The 27,573-nt window shown below is 38.3% G+C and overlaps 1 protein-coding gene across 5 annotated transcripts; it reads left to right on the plus strand.

Annotated features, from left to right (window-relative positions):
* The first annotated feature begins 1,153 nt into the window (after positions 1-1,153).
* On the plus strand, positions 1,154-27,000 carry UBQLN1 (ubiquilin 1). 5 transcript variants are annotated; one of them, XM_058865021.1, is made up of 11 exons: positions 1,154-1,451; positions 12,952-13,103; positions 16,837-16,952; positions 18,319-18,581; positions 19,326-19,484; positions 20,093-20,336; positions 20,836-20,978; positions 21,873-21,956; positions 24,350-24,465; positions 24,779-24,947; positions 25,705-27,000. In XM_058865021.1, the coding sequence occupies exons 1-11, from the start codon at positions 1,296-1,298 to the stop codon at positions 25,795-25,797; spliced, it is 1,695 nt and encodes a 564-aa protein (XP_058721004.1). In that variant the 5' UTR covers positions 1,154-1,295; the 3' UTR covers positions 25,798-27,000. The 5 variants fall into 5 exon arrangements, with proteins under 5 accessions (XP_058721004.1, XP_058721001.1, XP_058721003.1 ...); XM_058865018.1 differs by having other exon boundaries at positions 25,724-27,000; XM_058865020.1 differs by having other exon boundaries at positions 25,727-27,000.
* The last annotated feature ends 573 nt before the right edge of the window (positions 27,001-27,573 follow it).

Raw genomic sequence — 27,573 nt, forward strand, 5'->3', positions numbered from 1 at the left:
TCCTATGGCTTGTGTCAGCTTGTGCTGCCTGTAGGGGTGGAAGGTCCTGGAAAGGCAGGTGAGGGGCTGCTGCAACGGGGCTGTTTATGTCACTCAACAAAATCACCAGCAAAGGCATCAGCAAAACCAGGTGTGAGTGACCACAAGAAGTGCTGTGACCGCTTTCCTGGAGAGCCTGCTCCAGGGTCAGACCATCCTCTGGGCAAAAAACCCTCTTCCTAATATCCAGCCTAAAGGACATGGCTTCAGGCCGTTCCCTTGGATCCTGTCACAGTGAAAGCATGATAACGTTTACTGAAAAGGCTTGGTCTCATAGTACCACCTTAGCACCACTAATGGTATACCAACCACTAAAGTAAGTACCACTTTAAACCACCTTAACTAAGTGATTAAAGCATACATAGGAAACTAAAATCTAAAAAGAGGACTAAAATCTAGAATCACACAGAGTAACAGAATTGTTAGGGTTGGAAGAGACCTCTGGAGACCATCATCCATACCAAGCCCCCTGCCAAGGCACGGTCAGCTACAGCAGGTTACACAGAAACACGTTCAGTCGGGTTTTCAGTGTGTCAAGAGAGAGAGTCCATCACCTTGTTGGGCAGCCCGTTCCAGTGCTCTGCCACCCTGAGTGTGTTCTTCCCCATGCTTAAGTGGAATTTCCTGTGTTTTAGCTTATGGCCATTGCTCCTAGTCCTGTCACTGAGCACCACTGAAAAGAGTTTGGCACTGTCCTATTAGGCACCCACCTGTGAGATTTTAATTTGATAAATACTTGTATGCATTGATGAACGTCCTCTCAGTCTTCTCCGGACAGACACAGCTCCTGCAGTCTCTCCTCATACGAGAGATGCTCCAAACCCCGAATTATCTTTGTGACCCCCACTGGACCCCCTCCAGAAGCTCCTTGCCTCCCTTATCTCTCTCGTACTGAGGAGCCCAGAACTGGACACGGCTCCCCAGACGTGTCCGTGGAGGCTGGGGACGGCCAAAGGGCAGGGATGTGACAGCCCAAGGCCAGAAATGTCGCGGGAGGGCCGGGGCGCGTCCCCGCGGGCACACGCAGGCCCTGGGGGCGCGCACGGTGCCGGCCGCGCGCACGGGCGGTGCCCCTTTCTAGTAACTTCCCCGTTGCGCTGCGTCATCACGGCGCGCGGCCGCCGGGCCAGGCCGTTTCCGGTGTGGCGGGCGCGGTGCGAGCCCTCGGCCGGAGCAGTCGGGAGCCGGCGGCCAGGCCCCCTGCCCTGCCCTGCCCTGCCCTGCCCTGCTCTGCTCTGCCCCGTCCGGACACGGCCATGTCGGACAGAGCGGAGGAACCCGCGGCGGGCCCTCCGGGCTCCCCCACCCGCGACTCTGCCGGTGCCTCCGAGCCGCGGATCATCAAAGTCACGGTGAAGACTCCCAAGGAGAAGGAGGAGTTCGCCGTTTCCGAAACCAGCAGCATCCGGCAGGTGAGGGGCGGCGGAGCAGGCTGAGGGGGCCGCATTGGGGCCGGGGCCGAGCAGAGCGCCGCCCGGGAAGGGAACGCCGACCCGCGGCTCCCGCCTCCGGCAGCGCGGGGCCAGGGCCCTTCCCGTGACAAAGCAGCTTCTGCTCCCCCGAGTCGCGCCGGGCGCTGTTGGGCAAGCACCAGCACCGATCCCTGCCCAGGAGAGGATTGCTGCCATCTGGGGCTAGTGGGGGTGGTGGAGAGACGTGCCGCCTCGTACCCTTCTCACCGGCTTCTCTCTGTTGCACTGCAGAGGGGTGGCTCGGAAGGTGGATGTAGGTCATTTGTGAAGTCGTTGAGTCATAGAATGGCTTGGGTTGGAAGATACGTTAAAAAATCTTCCAGTTCCGGCTCCCCTGTAGTAGGTAGGGACACCTTCAGCTAGCTCTATCCAACCTGTCTCTGAACTTCTAGGGATGTGCCATCCACAGCTTCTCTGGGCAGCCTGTTCCTGTGCCTCACCACCCCCGGACTAAGGAATTTTTTCGTAATTGCTAATCTAAGCTCTCTTTCAGTTTGAAGCTGTTGCCCCTTGTCCTGTCAGCACATGTTCCTGCAAACACTCTTGCCTCATCTTTCTTGTAAGTTCCCTTCAGCTACTGGAAGGGCCACAATTAGGCCTTCCCAAAGCCTTCTTTTTCTCATTTTCTAGCTGTGAGTTCTCCTGTTGAGCTGACTGGTTTTGGTGGTAGTTGTCTCATTGGCTGATTAACATGACTGTAGAAAATATATTAATCATTTATATCTCTTGTATTTCCAGTGGTTATTTTGGTCTAACACTGTCTTTGAAAACAGCAAGTAGGCCTTCAACTTTGGGAAGTCACAGCCTTGTACTGTGTAAAATATGCAGTCTCCTGGGCTTAAATGTGCTAGTTACAGATATGGTACTTAGCATGGCACTACTATAGATGGTATATAACTACGATCAGATAACCAAGTTATTAGGGATTTTGTGCCTTCCTGTGGAAGTCTGTGCTCCCTAAGACTGTGTCACAAGTCTCGAACTGGTGACACCTGCTGATTCATCCACACTGTTTCCTGCAAGTCTTTTGGTTTTGTAAGGTTTTTGGTTTTAAGGTTTGCCCTTAAAATATTCCTTACTACTTCATTTATTTAAATTATAAAGGAACAAATCATAGAAAAGATGCTATCAAAATGTAAAAGCGCAGAGTCTCCTGCTTGTAAAGGGTGTAGACATTGCTAGATTCAGAAGATTCAGAACTTCTTTCATTTTCCATAGGATTTTCCAGTTTTCTCCTTCAAATGGCTTTAAATGTGGCAACTTTGTGCTGTTCCAGAGTTTTTTGATGTCATTGGTATTGCAGACCTCATCGACAAACGAATATGTCTGAAAGCGCCACTTACGTATAGATACAGAACTTGACATCTTTCCTTGAAGTGTGAGCTAAAGGACACTCTGGTTAATAGAAGAAGAGGCTCCAAAATTTCAAATGTAGTGCTAGCACTTCAGCTAGACTGACAGACTTGTTTCACCTAGTTGCTGTGAATAGAGAAAATCCTAATATTTCTTAAATTTTTTTTTGTCCTTATGTCTAATCTAGATACAATTCGGTCTTGTGTTGGTTGTTTTTGTTTTTTGTTTTTTTTTTCTCTTTTATACATGAGTATTTGGCTAGAAGTATCCTAGACCTGAGTTTCATTGAGGTTTTCTCCAGCTGCCAGTGCATTGAAGCTGCCCTCTTGTCTTCTCTAGTCCTTTGGCAGCTGCAGTGTTGTGTGCTGTGAGCTACTCTCTCTGCAAGCTTGATCTAGGCATTTCTCCCAAAAGTAAAATGACCGTGTTTGCTTTTTAATGTTGTCCACTGCTTTCCCAGCAATCTCAGTCTGAAAGGGTTGCTTTTCGCTTCTCTATTCTCCATAGATTTGTAAGCAGCATCAATGCAGTTTTTGTAAAAGTCTTTGCAGTTCTGGGGCTTTTGTTTTGTTAGGATATTTCAGAAGAGAGATTTATAAACTGAATCTAGCCTGAGAATTGTGTTTGTCCTGAAAAGCAGTCAGCCATTAGTTTGGGTCCTTTGGAAATAATAAACAGATTTACTATAGCTGTGAATTTTGTAATATATTTGACTTCAATGGGTTTGTTTCAGATTTGAATACTGGTGGAGCTGTGAAGTTTACAAATAAACAGTTGTCATAAACTGAAATAGTTGTATAACCAATTAAGAGCATGAATTTTTACTGAAAGCAGTCATGCAAGCTTAGGGAATTAACAGAGGACGATACTTCAGATGTCTTTGTTGTCTACAGATATCTTAGACTCTGAGCGTTGTCTCTCTTGGAACTGCTGTGAAAATATTAGATCTGCACTTTGAGCTTAATTCTTGTCAAGTAAGATCGCCCTGCTGGGTTGACCGTTGGATTGAAGTCCCAGGCAGTGGGACTAAAAAATGCACTGTCCCCATAGTGTGGCTGGGGTTTTTACTCTGGCTTTTTCTCTTAAACTGCAAAAAATGAGCTGTTGATAATAATAAGCATCAACAGTAGATATAATGTTTCTAGAGCCAACCTTGAAAATAGGTTAATCTCAAATACCAGGCAAGTTCAAATGCATCTGGAATCAGCAGGTGGTTTGTACAGTTGAGATAGGTGGGCCAGTAACTTGTAGGCTGAAAAAAACTCAAAAAAAAAAAACCCAACAAAAGAAACGCCCTCAGTATATTTATGTAGCTAACATTAGAACTTAAGTAATTGAGTTGTTTATTTCTTTCCAGTAATTTCAGAATACTACTAGAACATGAATCTAGATTTTTGTGTCATCAGGGCCAAATTTAGGGCTAAAAAACTTGTATTTTATGTTGCTCCATGAATGTAAGCCAGATCTGCAACTTTTCTGTCAAGATTTTTTTCTGTATTGGAAGACTTCAGCAAAATAGATTTATTACTGTGATCCTGTGGTGTACAGCTGGAATAATGAGTATACAGGTTGGTATGGAAAACAAACTGCCCCTCTGGAAGGTCAGTTGATTGCAGCTGCTGTCCATCTGTCTTTTATTTTCTGAAAACTATCTGATTGTACTGAGCACAGTTTGTCTCAGTATTAGGACAAGGACCAAATATTTGTATTCTTGACTGGATATGATAACTGGTCTTGCTCTGAGCATGGACTTAATGAATACATGGGGGGTAAAAGATGAATACCTCTAAACTTGTTGACTTTAGCTGACCCTGACATTGCTGATACTCCAGCTCATTAAAACGAGGATACTGCAACTCATTTGTCTCTTATCCTGTGTTTTTTTCCCTCGGTTTATTTTCTGAGTTTGTGGCAATACGGTCTTTGCAATTTCTTGCTTAGCCAGAGGTGTCTTAATGTATTTTGGTAAAGCCTGTGTACAAATTGAAAGTGTGCTCATTTTAGGAACGACTCATGCCTTCGTGTCTTAGCGAATGACTTTAATTGTTTGAGTGTTGAGGTGCTGGAACCAGTTACATGGAAAAGCAATTTTTTTACCCTCATCATTTAGAATGAGGGAGTTTTAGAAGAGTTAAAGCCTGCTGATGCTTCTTGGTGCTGTTTTAGTGCCCTGTGTTGACATTTGAAGTATTCAGGAGTTTATAAGAGAGGCTATCTGCCATTGTGTAGCACACTGTAAGATACAGAGTTGTCCATTCTGTGAGCATTACAACTCTGAAACAGAGTAACATGCCTAGCTGTGTTATTATTAACTTCTGGACACGCAAACAGTGGATATAATAAATCTGTGCTAATAATTTCATATACCTGAAGTTCTTGCAGAGAATGATAGTCAGTCCTTTGATTGTATGAAAATTTCAGAGCAATGCCCGTCAGGAAGCGTTAGTGAACAGACAACAAATTAGATCTTTTTGCAGGTTTAGGGTTTTCCCCCCCCGGCCCTCCCCCATTTTATTTAGCTTCAACCTTTAAATAGAGTATCTCTTCAGTAGGGAATACAGTTTTCACTAACAGCTGCATCTTTAACAGCTTCTAGTTTGTTTTTTTAAAGTAGGGGAACACAAATGTGTTTTCTGCACTAGACTAAGCTACAGATAAAACCCATGAGCTACTTAAGTGTGAACGTATCCATTGTGTTGAGATTGATTTTTGTCAAGTGGAGAGCTTCTAATTTTTTTTATTAAAATTTGTGTACAGTTTATGGTTGAAACTTTAAATCTATAAATCTAGGGTTTCATTTTTGTACCTGCTTCTCGCAATCCCAAATTGGGAGTCCTCTGCTATATAAAGATCACACATGTGTAAATGTTAAATTGTTAAAGCGTTGAGTAATTTGCTAGTGGAGCATCTTTCCTGGCTTGCATATGCTTTTAATATTTTATGTAATGTTTTACATTTTAAGAAACTTTATAAAAACAATTCTTCTAACATGATCCATTTCTGTTTCACTATGTTTCTGTAATCCAGGGATTACTGAATGTTGAATAGGTTGAATTGAAAATAGGTTGAAACTATATATTGGAATCCAGTCTGTTCTTTGTTTCCAGGGTTGTGATTCAGGTTTCTGCTGTTTTTCAGGTGTCTCAAGGCACTTGAATACATGAAGCATTTAGTGTTAGGTTTTCCATCATCTGATGTCTCAGTGCATTGTAACACATCTGTGTGATTCTTTGTGGAGTCTGCCTTGTGATATACTTTGATTATACATATTTACATATTTCTTAACCTGGATTTTTTTCCCCTCATTTTGTGATATCAAAATTGTTTTAGAGTGATGGTAGGTGGTTATTTGATAGAAGAACCTTCAGAAGTAGAAGTGTATTGACTTTCCTGACTATTGGCTTAGTTAGATGTAACTCAAAGGTATCAGTTATCTGAGTATAGTACTCTACAAGTGTTTTCTGAGAAATGGCTGGCAGACAGAGTAAATTAAGAAAACCTATTTCAGTAGTAGTGTGAAGTGTCTTTTGTGTAGATACTTTTCTGCATAAAAGTAAGACATTCATTTTTATTTTTATTATATGAATAATAAAATAATAATAATAATAATCATATATTATATGATTTTTTGATGTTATCTTCATCAGATAGGGCCTGCCTTTGTCATGGGAGTTTGTTTTGCTAAAATCCCTCACCGTCAGTTGGGGCTGTCACGTAGTTTTAAAAAACTGCACTGTGTACAGTTCAAAATTGCCAACAGCATAGAAAAACCTGTAATGAATAATTAGCTGTGGTAGAGGTGTCATGTAAAGATTTTTGAAACCAATGAATATTTCAATCTAGTGACTATAAACCTTGTCTCTGTAAAAAGCGTCATTGGATAGGAGTAAGGTTAGGGTAAAATCTTAAGAATTTGGAATATGTGGTGACATGGTGTTCTGATTTTGATTGGGATAGAGTTAATTTTCTTCTTAGTAGTTGATATGGTACTGTGTTTTGTATTAAGTGCAAGAATAAGCTTGGTAACACACTGATTTTGGTTCTTGCTAAACAGTGCTGTTTTTTTTTTTTAAGAATGTTACTCCCTTACTCAGACACTTTCCAGACCACACTGCCACTTCTCCATCTGCCATGTTTTGTCCTCCCTCTCCCCCCTAAGCCAGCGCTTTGTTTGTAAAATAATGTTGAATGTTGTATAAATTAAAGTTGAGTTCTCTAATACAGGTGAGAGTTTTCAAGATGAAAATAACAGCGAAAGAGAGGAGTTGAAGCATTTTCTATCTTTATGCCGCACAAAATCCTCAATGGATTGAGTGTAACCTTAGTATCCTGTAACTTACAAAGTTTGTTTTTTCTCTTTTCACTCTTCTTAAGTTGTCGGTCAACCCAAGGCATGCTGGAGAGGAGAGTTGGAAGCACAAAAGGTCAAGATCACAGGTCGAGATAAGAGCAATTTACTGGAAACAGCAATGAGATAAGAAAACAAATATTAACAGCAACAATACTAATGACAGGGGGTGCAAGAAAATCAATGATTCACATGGAAAAAACTCCTTTGATAACAGACAATACTGGACATCTCCCTCCACCATTTTTTCTTGACCAGAAGGAGCCCCTTCTCCCTGGAAGAGATTCCATTTTCCCGGCTGCCGTCAATGACAAGAGGTGGTATGGAATAACCTCTGGGTCCTGGCCATGCCCCCTCCTGGATACAGCAAAAATTAACCCTGTCCTGGCTTGAGCTTGAGCCAGGACAGTACTTATTCTAAATGGAGTTTTCAGTTTGTGTTGCTTTGTCAGTGATCAGGTACATAATGAAGAGGGAAGGAGTAGATTGCAAAGTGCTTTTATGGAGAAGCATTGCTTCTCCAGACAAAGGCTTGGAGAAGTGCAGTGGCTTGCTGAAGGATCCCTGGAATGAATAGAAACGGCTAGAGCTTGAGTCGTGAGCCCTTTACACTACTGTGCGCTGCTGCAGTTTACCGTTTATGGGCTGCTACATCTGACTTTGTGTTTTGAAATGTGCGGGTTTTATGAGTTAGATTTGGTTGCAGACATTTGAGGAAATAATTTGACTGTGAAACTAGCATGGGTCATTGGCAAAGCCACCTTAGGATAGTAACTTCATTGAGACATGAAAGACAGAGTACACTTATATAGAAGCCTTATTTTGTGTGTTCTTCTAGCTATGTATTATCTGTTGTGGGCCAAAATGCTTGTATTCCTGCTTGAAATGACAAATTCTTGTCTTCCTTCCTGTAGCATCCTAGAGTTGTGCAATTGAACCCTGTTTTTACTGACTCACTTCAAGCCAGTCATAAGATGACCAGGTCATGATTCATCACAAAAGGAAACCACAGCTATCAGCTGTGGCCATGAGTGTGTTTGGCTCCTTACTTCTTGAGTCAAGATGACCTGTAACCAGTAATTCTGTTTGTATAAAAGAAAGCTGGAGCTTATCAAAGTTTGCTTCTGAGACTGCTCAGTGTGGGTGTAAGACGGACTGGAGTTCAGTCAATATGCTTAACTGTGTATGTTGTTAGGAAAGACAGTTGAAAGTTTAAATATTATGGGTGTGTTTTGAAACAGTGATGCCAAACAAGGTAAAGCTGTTTCAAAATCTTTCTTTGTAGTAGAACTGTTTGAGGGACTGCTGGGGATGAAAACTGCAGTTCAGCTTTCTATGTACAAACATTTGCTTCCATGTTATCCTCTACTGTGTTCAGAATGGAGTTTCATGTGGAGAGAGTCAGCAACCATACTTTTTTTTTAGTCATCTAGATAAAATAGTAGTTTAATATTTTCAAAGTAGTTGAAGGTTTTAGGGGCCTGTTTTCTGTTACTTTCAATGGGACATGGGTGTTATTTGCCCAAGACCTCTTCCAGGTTGTTACTGTAATTTAATTTTTAAATATGACTTACTAAGCTGAACTTGAGAGAATTTGGGAAAGTATATTTTAATTTATTTGTTATCTTTTTTTTATTATTTTTTTGCAATACTTTGTCTTGTGAGTGGATAGTAAGATTATTACGGTTGCTGGTTTTGGTGTCATAAAATGAGTAAACTGAAGCTTTTGAATCATTATATGGTGGTAATATGTCAAAAGATAGTTTGAATGTTAATACTTTTACTTTACCTTGATTAACACCTTACCAGGTTCTTCCAAGGCCAGGTTGTCAGTTGTTGATAGGTTAATGTTTAAATTATGGATCTGCTCTGCAAAGTGACAGTGCAAAACAATACCTGGTTTAGTCAGCTGTTCTACTTCATGTGTATGAAGCAAAATATATTTGCTTTGTTTGGTGACAAATGTTTGCTTCGACTAGCTTGGGTACCAGTATGCGTTTGTTCAGCACTAGGTATCAAGATGTTATGGTCTCCATCCTTACCTTTCAGAAACCTTCAGAGACAATCAAGTTGAGCAGGTGTAGTAAAAATCCTAGCTTGCTTCACAGAGAGTTGGGGTTTCTTTCTACCTGTTGTAACATAGAACAAGAAAAGGCAGGTTTTTTTAATGGTGATTATTTTAAAGTTCCTGTGAAGATAAGGGTATTTGGCATGGGATTGAGAGTATAAACAAGAAGTGCTGATGTGCTGTTAAAAAGCCAGTGAGTGTTCTCAATAGGAAAAGCTCTACTGCTCCTGTATTTCAAAGCAAAAAAACCCCTACATTTATGTAAACAAGTTAACTTGAGATAAAATGGCAATTTGGATAAAGTGCTTTGAGCTTTGGATTTCTTCTAATTCTTGTCAAATCTACAAATTGCCATGCTTTGAGGAGAAGATAAGCTTGAATCAACTCACTCTGGTTAAGAATACTTTTTACTTTTCTTCCTAGGAAAACCAGACCTCTGTCTAGACATTAGTCTAGTACTTTAGTCTGATTCCTACTGCGTTTTGTCTCCACATATTTTTCTAATAATCATGTAAAAAATTGACATGATTTTACATTATTTTCACCTTAGTTAGTTACTAGAGAAGTGCAATGAACTAGTTTCCATGAATACACTGGGTGTCAAGTATGTTGAAACATTATTTTCACAACTATGAGTGCTCTCCTATGCCCAGATATGACTGAACACATTTATAATACCACAAGGCATAGTATTACTACAATGAAGTAAAACTTGTATTTTACAACAATAAAGCAAATGAGCTGACATTGTTGGTTGGATTGTTACATGATAATTAAAAGGATGAGTCACCGCAGTAGGAGAATTGGACAGAAATGCTCATGATTTCCAGCCGGTGACGCTGAACTCCTTCTGCTTTTGGTTTTCCCAGTGGGTGAAGTATTTTAACTGTAATTTACTGATACTGTTATTTAGTTATGTTGTGCAAACTGAAGAACAACATAACACAAAAATTAATTTTTTTAGACCTGCCTGAATATGCATTAATTTTTGTCATCATAATCTGTCATGGTTTAAACCCAGTCAGCAATTATCATGGAACTGCTTCCTCACTTCTGTCCTGCTTAGTGAAATGGGAAGAGAATCAGAAAAAAAAAAATAAAACTCATGGATCAATGTAAGAACAGTTTAATATTTAAAACAACAACAGCAATAATAATAACAACAACAACAATAATAGTAATGAATGAGAGAGAGAGAGGAGTAAAACCCAAGAAAAATAAATGATGCACAGTACAGTGGCTCAGCACCCACTCTCCAATGCCCAGCCTGTTCCCTTCACTGGCAGGTGCTCCAGCCACACTGCCCAACTTGGTGAAAGCAGGGATTGGGAAAATGAGGAACCATCCTCTGTTGAAGATCAGGTTTGAGACCCGTAGGATCTGATGAGCTACATCTATAGGCCCTGATGCAGCTGGGCAAGGAAATAGCTAAGCCACTAGCCATTGTATTTGAGAAGTTATGGCACTTCCCCATGGAAGTTCCCACATACTGGGAAATGCAAAAGAGAACATCCATATATTTTGGGAAGGGAAATTGGGAAGACCCAGGGAGCTACAGGCTGGTCAGTCTCACCTCAGTGCCTGGTAGGATTATAGAACAGAACCTCCTGGAAATTATGCTAAGGAACATGGAAAGTAAGGAGAAGTTTAATGACAGTCCACACAGCTTCACTAAGGACAAATTTGATGGTTGCCTCTGATGTGGTTGCAGTGGTGGTGGATGAGAGAAAAGTGAGTGACATCATGTACTTGCACATATGTAGAGTGTTTGACACTGTGCCACATGACTTGTTGCTAAACTGGAGAGATACGATTTTTACAAATGGACTACTCAGTGAATAACGAATTTAAAGAGTTGTGAATGGCTCATTGTCCAAGTGGAGACCAGTGCTGAGTGGTATCCTCAGGAATCGGTACAGGGACAAGCATGGTTTAACATTTTTGTCAGGAACATAGACAGTGGGATTGAGTGCACTCCAACAGCCTGTGCCATTCAGTGCGATGTGAATGAAGCACTGGAGGGAAGGGATGCCATCCTTGACAGGCTGGAGATGTGGGCTCATGAGAACCTCATGAAATTCAGCAAGACCAAGTGCAAAGTCCTACATTTGGTTGGGGCAATCCCAAATACAAATACTGGCAGGGTGGATTGAGAGCAGCCCTGAGGAGAAAGACTTAGGGGTTCCAGTTGATGAGAGGCATTACATACAAGCAGTGTATTCTCACAGCCCAGAAAGTTGTTTTTATCAAAGGCAGCATTGTCAGCAGGGTGAGCAAGGGGGATTCTGCTCCTCTGCTCTGTTCTGGTGAAATTCCACCTGGAGTGCTGCATCCAGCTCTGAGGACCCCAGTGCAGGAGGATATGGACCTGTTGGAGTGAGCCAGGAAGAAGGCCACCAAGATGATCAGAGGGCTGGAGCACATGTCCTGTGAAAACAGGCTGAGAGATTTTTGTTCATCCTGGAAAAGAGAAGGCACCAGGGAGACCTTAGAGGAGACTTTCAATGGCCAAAAGAGACCTACATGAAAGATGGTGAGGGTATTTTTACAAGGGCATGGAGTGATGGTATGAGGGTAATGACTTTACCCTCTTTCGTATTAGGAAGAAATTCTTTGCTGTTAGGACAGTGCTACAGGTTGCCCAGAGAAGCTGTGGATGCCCAATTGCAGGAAGTGTTCAAAGCCAGACTAGGTTTTGAATAACCTGCTCTAGTGGAAGGTGTCTCTACTTACTACCATAAGTAGAAGGTAGAAGAGGACCGTAAGAGGAGGTAGAAGAGTTGGAACTAGGTGATCTTTATATTCCTTTTCAACAAAGTTTTTAGGATTCTGTTTTCCATGTGTGTAGATGATTCTCTTCCTTGCCTCAGCAAAAAAAATACTAAGTGTATGAAGCTAATTTGTTATTGAAGTTGTTTTTGACAGTCAACACATAGCAAGCAGCCTCTTTTATAAAAGGTCTTGTATGGTGGTGATTTCCCAATTAAATGAAAAATGTGTTTTTCACTGTGCCCTGGGCTGCAGCTGCATTTCGTATAGCTGTGTCATGCACTGAATGAGAAAGCAGAGCCACCTAAGGTATAACTTTTGTCTGTGTGGAAAGGAATGCTAGTTTTGACACATGGAAGGAAGGCAGCAAAAATACATCTAAGGAGAGAGTATACTCAGTTCCTTCAAAAGTCTAGATAGATTTATCCTCTTTGTGAATTGCATCATCCATCCTTCAGCAATGGATGGCTTCAGTGGTGTGCACATTTGTATGTGTGTACTTTCTAGTATATAATTATATGCATACTTTACCTGTATGTCTGTACATATGGGTGTGTTTAAGTACTGTATATACTAGTATGTATTTCTGTGATGGAAGCATGCCTGATTGAAGTCACAGCAGTCTCCAAGAGAAACCAGATTTTTGTTGTCATGACTTATGAAACTAATGATCTAGATGTGAAATTCTTCTGATTTCCTTTTCTGAATAACAGAGAAGTATTTCCTATCTTCCTGTGGACAAAAAGAAGTCCAAGAAACAAAAGTAGTTCTAGTTTGTGAAATACAGAATATGGAGTTCAAGTGAGGTAATATAGCATATGTGAAAAATAGATGGTTCTTAAATTATTTTTAAAAATTGCAGTTCAGTATTTAATTACATAAATTATCATTTTTTTGTTTAGTTCAAGGAAGAAATCTCTAAGCGTTTCAAGTCCCACACTGATCAGCTTGTGTTGATATTTGCTGGAAAAATTTTAAAAGATCAAGATACTTTGATTCAGCATGGAATTCATGATGGACTCACTGTTCACCTGGTTATCAAAACACAAAACAGGTAACCTTAATAACAAGTGGTCTTCTGTTTACCTCTAGAGGAGTAAAAGTACTCTGGATTATTAATAGCTGTCTGTTGGGCAAAACTATATTTGACTAAATTATCTTAATTGGTTCCTTAGTTACAGCTGCTGCAGGACAAAAGTGAAATTATGAAATTACAGTGGTTTTTTTTCATTTATCTTGTATTTTAGTTTGGTTTGTGTTTCTAAATGCATGTCTTTTTTATTTTGGTTGTTTTTTTGGGGGGTTGCTTACTTGCTTGTTATATAACTTTTTTTTTTTAGTTAGTTCTGGCTGTGCTTTGGCTTCATAGTTGTTAGATATCATCTCTTATTGTCCATTAATATATGTTATGCCGATTGTCTTTTCACACATGAAGACCTAGAGTGAATCTTTTCTTTCTCTTTTTTTCTCTGCAGTGAATTTTCTTTCATTGTTTTACTAACACAGTGAGTAAAGACTCTCTGTTTTGGTAAAACAAAGAAGGAAAATTTTTGAGAACTGCTTTGATGCTGTGAATTTATCTGTCTGAATAGACTTTAGATTTTAAGGTGGTTTGGGATATTTTTATTGATTTATTTTTGTCTGTTTGGTTTGGTTTTGGTGTTTTCTTTGTTTGCTTTTGTTTTTTTTTCCTTTTGGTGAAGAAGCATTAGAATGACAATTAGAAAGTTGTATCAGTTAGCTATGTTGTGTGCACTTCCTGTGAAGTGCCCAAAAATCCTTCCAACTAACAGAGTAATAGATCACTCAAAAGCAGTTTGGTATTGGTCAATAACATGTTCATTCTTTTAGTGTGAAAGTGGTTTTGCTCCTGTTCTACTTAGGTCTTTTCTGTCTGTGGTGAGGATCCCTTCTGATGTGAAAATGTTCATTGTTGAAGGAAAGAGCATGGAGTGTAGGAGAGAACAGAAATAGGCTTTTCCTTTCAAGGTCTTACACAAAGACCAGCTAGTAACATTAGCATTAAATAACAAATTCACATTGAAATTAGTAGCATTAGCATTAAATGTGGGTACCTTTTGAAATTGATACCTACAGTTCTATATTCATGCCCTGGAAGGATTATGTTTTCTATCCTGGAATCAAAATACATGTTTGTACTGTCAGAGGTCTCCCTTTCCTGCCCTGTGTCTCTTCCACCTGAAATTCATGCTGATACAACTGAATACAGTATTAGGTAATACTGCAATTCTGTGCCTTGTGCAACTGAATGGGTATTCTGCTGTTGTTATTTTTTTGTTGTTTTTTTTGCCTGCAGTCTGCTGGCAGAGAGGCATCATGAGTAGTATTAGCAGGATGCTTTTGACTTATACAGTCTTCAGATAGTTTGTAGTTTCATCATGTATATCTGCTGTAGCTATACGTACTGAAATACCACTGCCAGCCTCTTGGTCCTTCTTGTGTTTTGCCTCTGAGCAGAGAAACCCCCCACGAGCACTAATGTCAAATGTGTGGCTTTTGGGAAATTTTCAGTGTTCCTGCATCTGTCTTACCAGCATTGCACTCCATGTCTTCACTCGTGCCTGCTTTTTTTTGAATCATTTTACAAGAGTGTATTTCTATGATCTGCAAAATGTTTTAATCATATCTGGGAAAATGAAGTATGAACAAAGAGCTACAGATCCTTTGCATGTACCTGTGCTGTCTTCAAATGATGTATTGAAATTTTTTTTAGTTTTCCACTAGCTTTGCTTGAATAAACTAAAAACATGCTAAAACCTTCTGGAGAGAATGAAAATCACCTCTGAGAGAGTATAGCATTGTCCTGAAATTTCTCTGTAGTGTTCTTGCTAAAATATCTATATTTTGTGCTTGTCTCAAAAGACAAGTTTAGACCCTGCCAGTGTGGCCTAGAATGTGCTGATTTTTGGCCATGAATATCAAGATTGATTTGTTCCCAGCTACTTGATGCTGTGCCATTTACTTTTCTGTTGTTGTTACTGTTGCTGCTATATATCTGAATAAAGTAAAAGTTCTTTCCCAAATTTAGATCTGACAGTGGTCTTTTCCCTTCTAAGCTATGTTCAATGTGTAATTTCAAAATAGAAATCCTCCTATATCCCAGCCAATCCTTGTTAAAAAAAGGATTACTTTTTTTGCTATGCTACATTTTCCAGACTGCTGCACACTTTCAGTGAAATCTTCCAACCTGTCTAGATTCTACAGTGTCAGAGTAGCAGTGAGTGATTAGCAGTGGGCAGTGAAGATACACTGAATTTCCAAATAGAGATCTAGGTCAACAGGTATCATTTGTTTACAAGTGCTGTGAGGAAACATAATGGCAAAACAGGTATAAAAGGATGTGCTCTTGACAGGAATATCACTGAAAGACTGGAGGCTAGCAGGCTTGACACTCACATGAACCACTGTCTTCAGAGAATATTCCCCAATTTACATGGGAGCACTGTTGAACTGCAAGTTTTAGTGTCATATACTTTTCTGTTATACTTCTGAGAACCTTTCCTGTCTATTACATGGAGCAGCATAGTTGCTTCTCAGAATAGTTTCTCAGTTGAAAATACTAATAGGATTTTATGGTTATTACTTCTCTTTTACTTATGGAGGAAAGATGTGTGTGTTTTCTAGATGAAAGAAAACCAAAATATCTCTAGCAGGAGAATCATGATCAGTATACAGTCTATAATATTTCTCATTCAAGTTACAGCTGCTTGGCTAATTATAGTCATCTTGTGTTCAAAGTTTGCAGTTGCTGATAATGAAGATAAAGAACTCTTAAAAACCTTTAGAGGATCTCTGCATTGAAGGCATCTTTCTGAATTTTTTTGTACAGTTGAGTTTTTTTTTTCCTGATGTTTGCTTGAGTTGAGTAAGCACAGACTTGTGTTATAGGAGAAAGGTCCTCCAAGGTGAACTGAGGTATGAAGTCTAGTGTACTGTCAAATTCTCAGATCTTTTTGTGAAGTCTGAATTCATAGTTTTAAAAGTTATTTTATTCTGTAGTACTGCAAATGCAGGCATTTATTGATTGTTGAACCACAGTGGAGAATTGATTTGGATTTAAAAGTAGTCTCTTTTCTTTAGAACAGAGAGGCCAGGTTAGCTTTATTCAAGCTCAGTTCCTTGATCTCCTTTACTACATGGCAACATCTGTCTTTCTGCCTGCAGTAGAAGGGTGTGGTGAGTATACAGCCTGGGCAGCCTTTAGTGCCTGTGCTAAGTTATGCTGGCTTTAGCTTCATGTGGTTTCATTATCAGCCTGTCCTTGAAGTCTTAAAGGTTATTGGGAGTCTGAGATTTGTCTTGTAATAAAACGTGACATTAACTGAATTTCATATTCAAGAAAGCATCCTATTAGAGACGTGGCATGAAATAATTTCTGCATTGAATTTGTCAGGCTTTATTTCTTCAAGGTGTGGGCGTGTTGTCAGTAGTATGTGAGTATAGTGAAATAAGATATGGATCCTTAAAGCAAGGTAAGGACAGAGAAAACAATTCATTGGCAGGCATCACAGAGTAGGATGAGAAGGTGGTAATGGCTGCAGTAATACCTATTTGTTTTTTCTATTTGAAACTACTGTTCTGGAAAACTGATGACATGACGGGGTCTGAGAAAGATTTATTGCAGTAAGCCATCTGGAGATAAATGGGTTTTGATCAAGAATCAAAATATAATTTAAGATTCTCCAGTATAATACTACAGCTATATTTAACGGCACTACTTAAAATAACTTGTTACACTCTTAAAATTTTTAAAATTGCTTTTTTAGATCACAAGACAACCCAGCTCAACAGGCAAACACCAGTGGGAGTACTGCTACCACATCAACGTCAAGCAGTAGCACCTCAACACCAGCATCAACAAACAGTAGCCCCTTCGGCTTGGGTAAGAATATTTGTCAGGTAAAATGGTGGGTATCTTCTCTTGGATTCAGGTAATTGTCCCCAAAGCTGTATTACAATGTAGACAGAACTTGAAAAACAAAACCCAAATAAACACATCAGCCAAAAACTGATTACAGATATATATTGAATTGGCTGTAAAAGGTTTCTGATCAGTCAGTTACCAGAGGAGAGCTGCTTTATTGTTTTATATAGAATCACAAAATAGTTTGGGTTGGAAGGGATACCCATAAAGGTGATCTAGTCTAAACTTTGTCCCGATTAGCTGGGACATCTTTAACTAGATTAAGTTGCTCAGAGCCCCATCCAACCTGATCTTGAATGTTTCCAGAGATGGGGCATCCATCACCTCCCTGGATAAGCTGTGCCAGTGTTTCACCAAAAACTTAAGATTTGTACTGTTTCACCTTCAGTGGTAACATGCTGCTGATTTTATATTTTGGCACTATGGTTAATTAAATTCCTTCCAGTGTCCTTGTACTTCTTAAAAGTGCATCTGAATTCCTGTTATCTGAATACAGATGAATCATAGAAGTTTGGACCTGTAACATGAAGCCAAGATCTTCAATAAAAGCAACAAAATTATTGCTAATCTGACAATTAAGTATTTCTCGGGTTTCAAGTCTGATAGTATTATCAGCTTCCACCTCTGTGAATGAAGAGGCTGCAGTCTATTGACTTAAAAATTATAACTTCTTTCCGTAGTTGTGGTGGGGTTTTTTTCATCCTTTTTTGTCTTTTTTTTTTTTTTTTTTTTATTTGGGAGTGGGGAAGAGGTAGAATTGGAAAAGCCCATTATAGTAAGCAGATGATTTCTTATGTTTAAACGGTTCTTTGGTCTCTCTAGTACCTTTTGAATTTTTTTTACCTGGGTTTGGCCAAGCACAAAATTGAAAACATAATTAGTTTTTGGTGCATTGCTACCAAGAGGAGCACAGGATCTGCTTTTAGTTAGAATAGGGAATACCACTTAAATTGGGAGTTCCCTCTTATCATTTAACCAAGATGAGACATATAATTGATTATTACAAATGCAATTGTTAAGTGTTACTGGAGGGGGTGGGACATGGACCTAAAGCCCCCAAATCTTGGCTTTGGAAAATGAGAAAAAAAGTTGTTAGACTGATAACAAGTTTTATTTAAGAATATAGTTTGTTGGATTTTTAGGTATGTGTATTATTATTTAAGGAAGCAAACCCTTAGTGAATAACTCCTGAACAGCCTTGCAAAGGATGGGACTTTCTATTCACTTCCATTATTTTGAAGTATATGTTCAAGTGTTTTGTATTCAGAAAAAATGTGGATGTGATTGGAAGGATAGTCAGTCACAATTTTTCATCTTCTTAAAGGTGGCCTTGGAGGTTTGGCAGGCCTGAGTAGCCTGGGCTTAAATACTTCAAACTTCTCAGAGTTGCAGAGTCAGATGCAACGACAACTTATGTCCAACCCGGAAATGATGGTTCAGATAATGGAGAATCCATTTGTTCAGAGCATGCTTTCAAATCCCGACCTGATGAGGCAGTTAATTATGGCTAACCCTCAAATGCAGCAACTGATACAGAGAAATCCAGAAATCAGTCACATGCTAAATAATCCAGATATAATGAGACAGGTATGTAAAAATATCTATTAGTTCATGACTTGTGATTCTGCTGTTACTGTAAACAACAGGGCAGGAATTGGATGTGCTTAATGGAGTGTGTAAACATTCTTGAAGTATTGAGTCTTACTCAGAATCAGTAAAAGGTTGCCATAGATAACCTGTATCTACATTTCTCGTTCTTAATGTCCAAAATAGACTGATATTTCAGAAAATCTGCAGCACAGCATTTTTGAAAGCAATTGAATACTGTGTAGTCATCTCTTCTGAGGCTAGAACTGGATGTGGCTGTCTGCCCTTGAAACTGGTTGTCTAGCCAGCAATTTTACCATAAGCAGTAATTCTCCAAACTACTGCATATTTTCATTGTGTCTCACTGTGGGTAGTTCGAAATGCTTTTAAAATTAAAAGATAAATAAAATATACGTTGTGTGGCAAAATGTATTAAAACCCGAAGAGATTAATAGATGCTTTTGAAATTGTATGTATTTATTTTAAATTTCATACTGTAGGCTGCCTGCTGTAGTGATGGTAGAAATAGTAAAAATTATGGTAGAATGCTGGCTAAATACAGAATTATGTTGACTCACACTGAGCTGACAGTTGATTCAGTTTAAATCATAATTTTAAACTGGCTTATACAAGGATAAATGAGATATTGCCAAACTATATTGCTGACAATATTGAGGTATTGCTGACGTTTTCACTTTAGAATGGATTTCTTATTAATACAGATTAAACGTTCCACTTCTCTAGACACTAGAACTTGCTAGAAACCCTGCAATGATGCAGGAAATGATGCGAAACCAGGACCGAGCCTTGAGCAACCTTGAAAGTATACCAGGGGGATACAATGCCTTGCGGCGTATGTACACAGACATTCAGGAGCCAATACTGAATGCAGCACAGGAGCAGGTGAGAAAAGATTACAAATTACACAGAAAGGAAAAAATTACTTTTTTTTTAAATAAAAGAATTTAAGTAATTTGAATTTCCAGATGTTTACTTGACAAGACAATTCATGAAACCTGAAGTTGCTATATAGCCTTTTACTCTTGAGAGGAAAGAACTTTAAAAATCCTGTGTTCTTCTGAGCCTGAAGAAATATAGCTATCACTTTGTGTGATTGAGAAGTTATGTTAAGGTTCATAAATTTGTTTGTTTCTTAATTTTTGGTTCCTTTAATTAATTGCTTTAAGATTTGGAGGTCTAGTAAAATCCTTTTAAGTTCAGTAACTTTTAACTGAAGGTGAGAAGAATAAAAGGCTTCAAATTGAAAAACCAGTGTGCAAGACACAATTTTACTGTGATCGAAATACAGTGCAGTAGCAACACTGCTTTCAAAAAGAAATGTGATTTAATTTTTTGGAGGGTCCTAGTATCTCTCAGTGTTAGTGTCTTTTCACAATATTTACATTTAATTACTGTAGAGTGGTATGTATAATTGATGAAGAGCCATAAATGTTTGATTTCATGTATGATGTAGAAATTTGTAGATTTTAAGTGTTTGCTTTCCTTTGTAGTTTGGAGGTAATCCGTTCGCTTCTTTAGTAAGCAATGCTTCAGCAGGAGGGGACAATCAGCCATCTCGTACAGAAAATAGAGATCCTCTGCCAAATCCATGGGCTCCTCAGTCTAGTTCACAGACTTCCACAACAAACACTGGCACTAGTAGTGAGAGCAGTGGCAGCAGCAATGCTGAAAATAGCACTTCTAGCACTACGGGACAGAGCTCAACTGGACCAAATTTGGGACCTGGACTTGGAGGTGTGTTTGTTGCTGCAACTGTATATATTTGCACATACTTGCAAAGTTGCTGGAATGATTCTTTTGTTAGGAAGAGAGTTTTTGGTTTAGTTTTTATTGCTGTTTACTTTTGTAGAACATTTTACTATTATGAAAGTCCTCTGAAGAAAATCAGGAAAAATAAAAAAAAGATCAAAAATAATCTTAGTGATAATAATACTTGTATACTGCCTTAAAATAACAAAGGTAACAAATCCTTAGATGAATTGTAGGTTTTTTTCCTGTTTTGGAGCAAATGGGAAAACAGCTAATAATGTGGATAGTTGATGAAGCGTGTGTTGGGTACAATGTCTGTCTTAACTTCCAGGGTAGGTGTGTCTATGTAAGCAGAACCATACTGAGGTAAATTTCAGGGTCTTAAACTCATGAAAACCAAGTGGTTGTATTCTGGTTTAGATAGTCTACTTTCTCTGATGATAGTCAGGATGTTTACTAAAGCGCCCTTTAACTTTTCTTTAAGCTGGTATGTTCAACACACCAGGAATGCAGAGCTTATTACAGCAGATAACAGAAAACCCACAACTTATGCAGAATATGTTGTCTGCACCCTACATGAGAAGCATGATGCAATCATTAAGCCAGAATCCTGATCTTGCAGTACAGGTAAATTGTACTACTTGGTACAGTAATACATTGTGTGTATTTAAGGGAAAAAGACAAAACCCAAAGGTCAAAAATTGCCTATGGCAAAAGGGCCAGTTTTTAATGTTAGTTCCTAACTTAATGAAATTATTACTTGCTTACTTTCAATGATTTGTTGCAGTGAGTTTCTTCAATTTGTAGCTGGATATCATGCCTGACATGCTTCTAAAATAACTGGTGGAGTTATGTATGTTTTGCACAGCCCAAAACTTGTGATCCAGCATTAGAAACAGACAAAACAAGTTTTGGTTATAGATTAAGGTAGAGCTAACAGTAAATAAATAACTGCACTAGTTTGGGAGAAATGAAGGGAAGGGACTTGGTGCTGTATGACCGCATATGACACTGTTTTTAACTTCTTATTTGTGACCTGTGCTCACTAAAAATGGAGACACTGTTTTATGAATTTTATTTAAAGTGGTAATATTGAAAGTCAAATTCTGAACTGAGATTGAAAAAATATTATCTCTTCTGTGTTAAATGCTCACTTTGAAATATCCTTGACTTCAGGTGATATTAGTAATAGCAACGTTATTAGTAATAGCAAAGCTATTACTTAGATTTGTAGTGGAGGCTCAAGAGAAAAGGATTTTCATCTAATACTTGGCAACACTGCTTAATTTGTATCTGAAAATCCATTCATGTACAAGGAGAAAAAACTACAATGAAGCAAAAGTGAAACAAATAAACAGAATCAAAAGCTAACACTCCCCTAAAGTTTTGGCCAAAAGAGTAGATAATTATTATTCCATGAGGTGATTTTCATAGACTATTACTGTATTGTCAATAGTTGTTTTAAAACCTCCAGTGGTTTTTACTGCTTGATCGTTGAAGTTAAATATTTTTGTTCTATAGATGATGTTGAATAATCCTTTATTTGTTGGAAATCCTCAACTTCAGGAACAAATGAGACAACAACTTCCAACTTTCCTTCAGCAAGTAAGATGAGATACTAGCTCTTAATAAAGGTCTTCAAGTCAATGAGCAATACTTTTAGTAAATTGGTGCCTGTCTTTGATTTGGCTAATAGCTCGATTCTGTAATATATTCTCATTAGTTTTAGATAGGAAGTTAGATTGTCCCTTGATAATATTCTTGCTAATGTCTCCATCTCTTTGAAAAATTAAACCTGACTGTTGTCTATGACTAGCACAACCACTAAGATTTGTTCTTGCTTCTTTGCTTAGAAGAAATAAATGTTCTGACTGCCCACCAGCCAGAACATACCTCTTTGTGACAAGATTTGTTTCACAAATTAAAAGGAATGGTAGTTTTCACACTACTAGTTAAAGTTTCAGTATGTTTTTCTCATGCCTATTCAAACCTGCCTTAAATATCTGGAAAAGAGGTCGTAGAACATGTCTTGAAAGACCCAAGTCATTAACTAATTTAAAAGAAGTGGGTTCTGAAGTCTTTCCTGGAAAGCTTGCTCTACCATTGTCATCTGCTCATACCAGCACTATGTTTGCAGCCCAGTTATCTGCTTGGTATTAGTTGCCAGTGTGTAGTAGTACCACATTTCCTAAATAGAAGCAAGCAAGATTTTTGTAGAAATTGAAAACCTAATCCACTACGTGAGTTATGTCATTAGGCAGTCCTTGCAAATTACTGTAAATATGCATTGCTAAGATTGGACTGCACACAGGAGGTTTTATGCGTAAATGAGCACATGCATGAATTACAGTAGCATGTTCAGTGTTCAGAAGATACTGTTTATATTGTTTGAACCACAGGAATGGCTGTGGTGTTTCATATTGCCACCCCTTTGTAATGACTCAGTAGTATCTGAGGAGTTAGTACCACATTTATGTTTTGAAATCTGTGAATAATTGGTAATTAATGAAGGCACAGTAGGAATCATATCTGTTTCCTTCTGTTACTGTTGCCTTGGAATTCATCTGCACAAATAGTTCTCTGTTGTATTCACTGTCTAAAGTTAGATGATTAACAGCATTAGCAGATGAGGTGTGGAGAAATATCTGGATACTCTCAGAATGCTGATAATATTTCAACTTGTGTTTTCTTGTTTATCTACCTGTGTTTATGTTAGGGGTCTGGGAGACAGAAACCATGGAATCTGCATAATGGAGTCTTTTGCTATTAAGGGCAATTGCCCACCAGGACTAGGGAAGAATGTCTGCTACTGGAATTAATAACATTAATAGAGATGTGATCCAGGTCACCTTAGTGCTCTAAGAATTGTTGGGCCACCATTTATGTAAGACAGGTTTAAATATTTTCATAAAATAGTTGCAGCAGTTTTCTTTGGAGACCCCAAAATATTTACCTCTTTAAATTGGAGTAATCTTCATCTACTATACATTTAGTTACTAGTTGACTTTTAGCTTTCATGAAGATAGAAGTCCAAGAGATGAATGAAAAAAAATGGAAATTGCTCTTCCAAAGTCTCTTTACGCAGTCAGATCAGAGTTCTTCATGTTCTGTTCTGCAGTTCTGCTCTGCACTAGAGGAAGTTTCACCTTAACCTGTGATTTCTGCATGAATCAAATGTGTTTTTTCAGCAAAAGTAATCTGGTCTAGTTGCTAGGGGAAAGCTTCTAATATTAATAAGGCTATCTGCTCTTTGGCCTGATTGCCAGAACTGTGTTATTTGTAACTGAAACATTACTTTTCATTTACCTGTTGCATCTCAATGCAAAGGTGAGCCTAAGGTATTAGTTTTGAGTTGGTGTCTAAGATAATGAGTTTTTTTGATGTTTCATTTCAGAAATGAAAATTATTTGCCTTCTGAATTATTTGATGATGTGAAAGCAAATTTGTAATTGAAGTCATAGTAGATTGAGAACATTTGATTATTTTATGTTTGCTTGCTGGTATATTTTGCAGTGTGTTTGTTTACATCTCAGGCTGTAAGAACTACAGATAAGAAGATATGTACCAATAGTCACAATCAAATTGCTGTGATCTGAAATTAGCTCAAGAAAAAGAACTTAGTACTTTTTCTTATGTATTTATCGGTCAAGTTTAATCATGTTCAGAATTGTTGATTAGCAGTACTATAAGAGACTAGTTCTAGAGTAATGTACTAACACAGTCTGGTGTGACTTGAAAAGATTGAGATCTGTAATGAAAAATACTTGTCCTTGTATAATTCTCATTCAAAAGCCTTTTCTTACATCTAGAGAGTTCATTGATCACCTTCTATGGAAGTTTTCTCACAGAAGAAAAAATAACTGAAGGATTTCCTGTAATATTCAACTACAAAATCAAAAGCCAAGTTCTGAAATTATTTCAGATTCTGTAAGACAACTAGCAATAAAAATTTCCTTGGATCATCTACATATAGTGAAGAGTTTCTATCCTTTTCTTAGATGCAGAATCCTGACACGTTATCAGCTATGTCAAACCCCAGAGCAATGCAGGCTCTGCTGCAGATTCAGCAGGGCTTGCAGACATTGGCAACAGAAGCACCGGGGCTTATACCAGGGTAAGAATTGATCTTACAAATTTGGACAGAAAGTCTTCCCTTGTGTTATTCATTCTTTTTAGATTTAGAGATTCATACAGTCTTTAAAGACTGTAAAGACTTGTCCTCTCGCCTTTTTTAGTTTAAATAAACTCATTTTAGAATCTGTCACATTTATCTGCTGTTATTCTAAATATTGATAACTGGTCTTTGTCTCAGTACTTTACTCAAATTGTTATCCTCTCTTTGACAGAATTTGTACCCACTAATTAATAAGAGACCAACTAGTGTTTATTATTCAAGTGGTGTATTTCTTTTTCTGTAATTTACACAGATTTAATCCTGGTTTGGGTGGAGTGGGAAGCAGTGGAGCTCCTACAGCGTCCACTGTACCTAGTTCTGTTTCCACTGAAAATACAAGTCCAGCTTCAGGAGCTGCTGAACCTGGTCACCAGCAGTTTGTCCACCAGATGTTGCAGGCACTTGCTAGTGCAAATGCTCAGGTAAAGTACATCATTATATTCTAGGTATTTTTACTTTTAATTGTAAAATACTGGAAAGAAGATAGATAGTTGAGGGAAGAGCCCACTGGATGCTTTTGGTCAAAGGTCAGTAGAGGAGGCTTAAACGTGCTATTGCAGCTGTGCAAGTAAATGCTGAAAAAACATCTTCTGTCCTGGTTGAAAACATGCCTCTGATGGTCATACCATTGAGACAGTGCAAAATTTTGCCATGAGTTTGTGTAAACAGGATCTTCCTATGAAGCACAGCTAACAGTTTGCCTTAGACTCAAGTTTTCTAACCATCAGGATTTTGGTAATTTTAGTCAACAAATACTTGGGGGTATTACAGAAGAGGTGATCTTTATGTCAAGTTAAAATAAAGCCTGTAATGTTCAAGATTGCTGACAGCATGATCTTTGCAGTTCCACATTGCTAGGTTGAATTCTGTTTTGTTTTAAAAAACACCTATATGCATATCTTTTAGAAACTGTTAATGGGACATACAGGTACCCAATTTAATTTGAATCCTCCTCTATCAAACAGTCAGATTTTCCTGGAGCTCAGGAATGTTATGTAAGTGTAGATAATTTGATGGTGTTGACTTGTTAAAAAAATTCTTTGATTGCTAATTGAATTTGTCTGAATATATTTTATGGAAACTTGAAAAAGGTGTAGTCAAAAATTAGAAAAGAGAGAGTGCAGAAACCCACCTATGTTTAAATTGTGTATTTTGCTAAATATATGTTATATTTTATAGCTTGAAATTTTGTTCTTAGCAGTTACAAAATCCAGAAGTTCGATTTCAGCAACAACTGGAACAACTGAGCGCAATGGGCTTTCTCAACCGTGAAGCAAATTTACAAGCACTAATAGCAACAGGAGGAGACATCAATGCAGCTATTGAAAGGCTGCTTGGCTCTCAGCCTTCATAGCAGTGTTTCTTTTAACTTGAAAAAATGTAATTTATTTTTGATAACAGCTCTTTAATCTTTTAAATTGCTTTATTTCATTCTGACTCTTGGGATTGTCTTGTTACAACTAAAACCAGTCTGATGCATTTGAAGGTGGAGTGCAATAGTTTTTCTTCAGACAGTGGGAATCAATGCATTTTCACTTTTGAGTGCATCAGTTCTTTTGTTCAGCATTATTTGTGATTTTTTGGAAACAGTATCAGCTTTCACAGTTGGATGAACTAGTTTTGTCTGACCTACAAATGGCCAATTTACTTACTACTTAAACAGTATCCTTCAGTAGTAATTTATGTAGATTACACATTAAAAAGGAAACAAATTAATTGAAGCTGTGGATACCAATACTGCTTATTGTGATTTTGGCATGGTTTTTTTCTTGACTAGCAAAATGCTGGAAGATTTATACCACTTGAATAATCTACCATCTTTTGCTTTAATTTGTGTAAAGTATAAACACAATATATACAACTCGTTTCTAGAGATTTACACAATACAATGGAGTGAAATAGCAGGTAATGAAAAAACAAACAAAAAAACCAAACCAAAAAAAGAACAAAAAACCAAACCAAAACAGACAAAAAAACCCCACAAAAAAATTACAAAACTAAAAAACTAACAACAACAAACAAACAAAGGGAAGTAAGAAAAAAAAAATCACAGGACTTGAATTTGGAGTAGTATTGCCCAGGATCTTTGGTAGCTATCTGAAAAAAAATGCTTGAGCAACTTCAGTTAAAATATACTAGAATTACTGTTCTGGTTGTCTCTTTACATTTAACTGTACAGAAACTTGCATTATAACATTATCTCAGTATTCACAGATTTACTGTAAATTACTTTTGTCATTGTCCAAATTAAAGAGCCACGGCCTTGTGCTCTGGAATTGCTTCTATAGCTACTTGGCTTATTCCACTAAGATTTTAACATGTATTCTGATTTGTAATTGGAGAAATTACCTTTATTCATGGTCATGTGATACTCAAATTACTTTTAGCCACCAAGTAAAAAAATACTGTATAGCTTTTGAGTTCTATTGGTAGTTACTTCTCTTGTGCACAGGTAATAAATGAATTTAAAAAACCTTTAAGCATCTTGTTTCAGTGTGTTTGCAGTTGATCATTGCCTAAAAATCAAGGTGACAGTGCATCCTGAAAGCATTTGAGTGAGCTCAAGCTCTGGCAGTACTTACCAGCTCTGCACTAAAACTAGTAAACAACTCCTGCAATGTGAGGTGGAGGGAGGAGAGTAAGAGATGGATGATGTTGAAGACTTCCAGCTTAGATTAATTTGGGATAGCAGAACAGAAGTTGAAATGAATCTGCTTTTTATTGCTCTTTTGTGCCAGTTTAATGGATTTGTGCATCTTCAGGTTCCTTTGATGTTCTCAAACCTGCACAGGGCAGTTCATTTTCCCAGTCTCTGTTCTCACCTTCTGTGGCTTGGGCGTGGAGTACTTGCTGGTGAAGACAGGCAAAAAAGTCATTGAGTACCTCAGCATTCTCAATGTCCTACATAACCAGGTCTTCCAGATCCCTTCTGAAAGGAGCCACATTTTCCCTAGTCTTTTACTGCTAATGTTCTTAAAGAAGATTTTTGTTACCCTTGGTGTTCTTGGCCAGATGCTTTAGCTTTCCTGACCATCTCTCTGCTTTTAC

The sequence above is a fragment of the Poecile atricapillus genome, chromosome Z, assembly GCF_030490865.1.
Source record: "Poecile atricapillus isolate bPoeAtr1 chromosome Z, bPoeAtr1.hap1, whole genome shotgun sequence".
NCBI lineage: Eukaryota > Metazoa > Chordata > Aves > Passeriformes > Paridae > Poecile > Poecile atricapillus.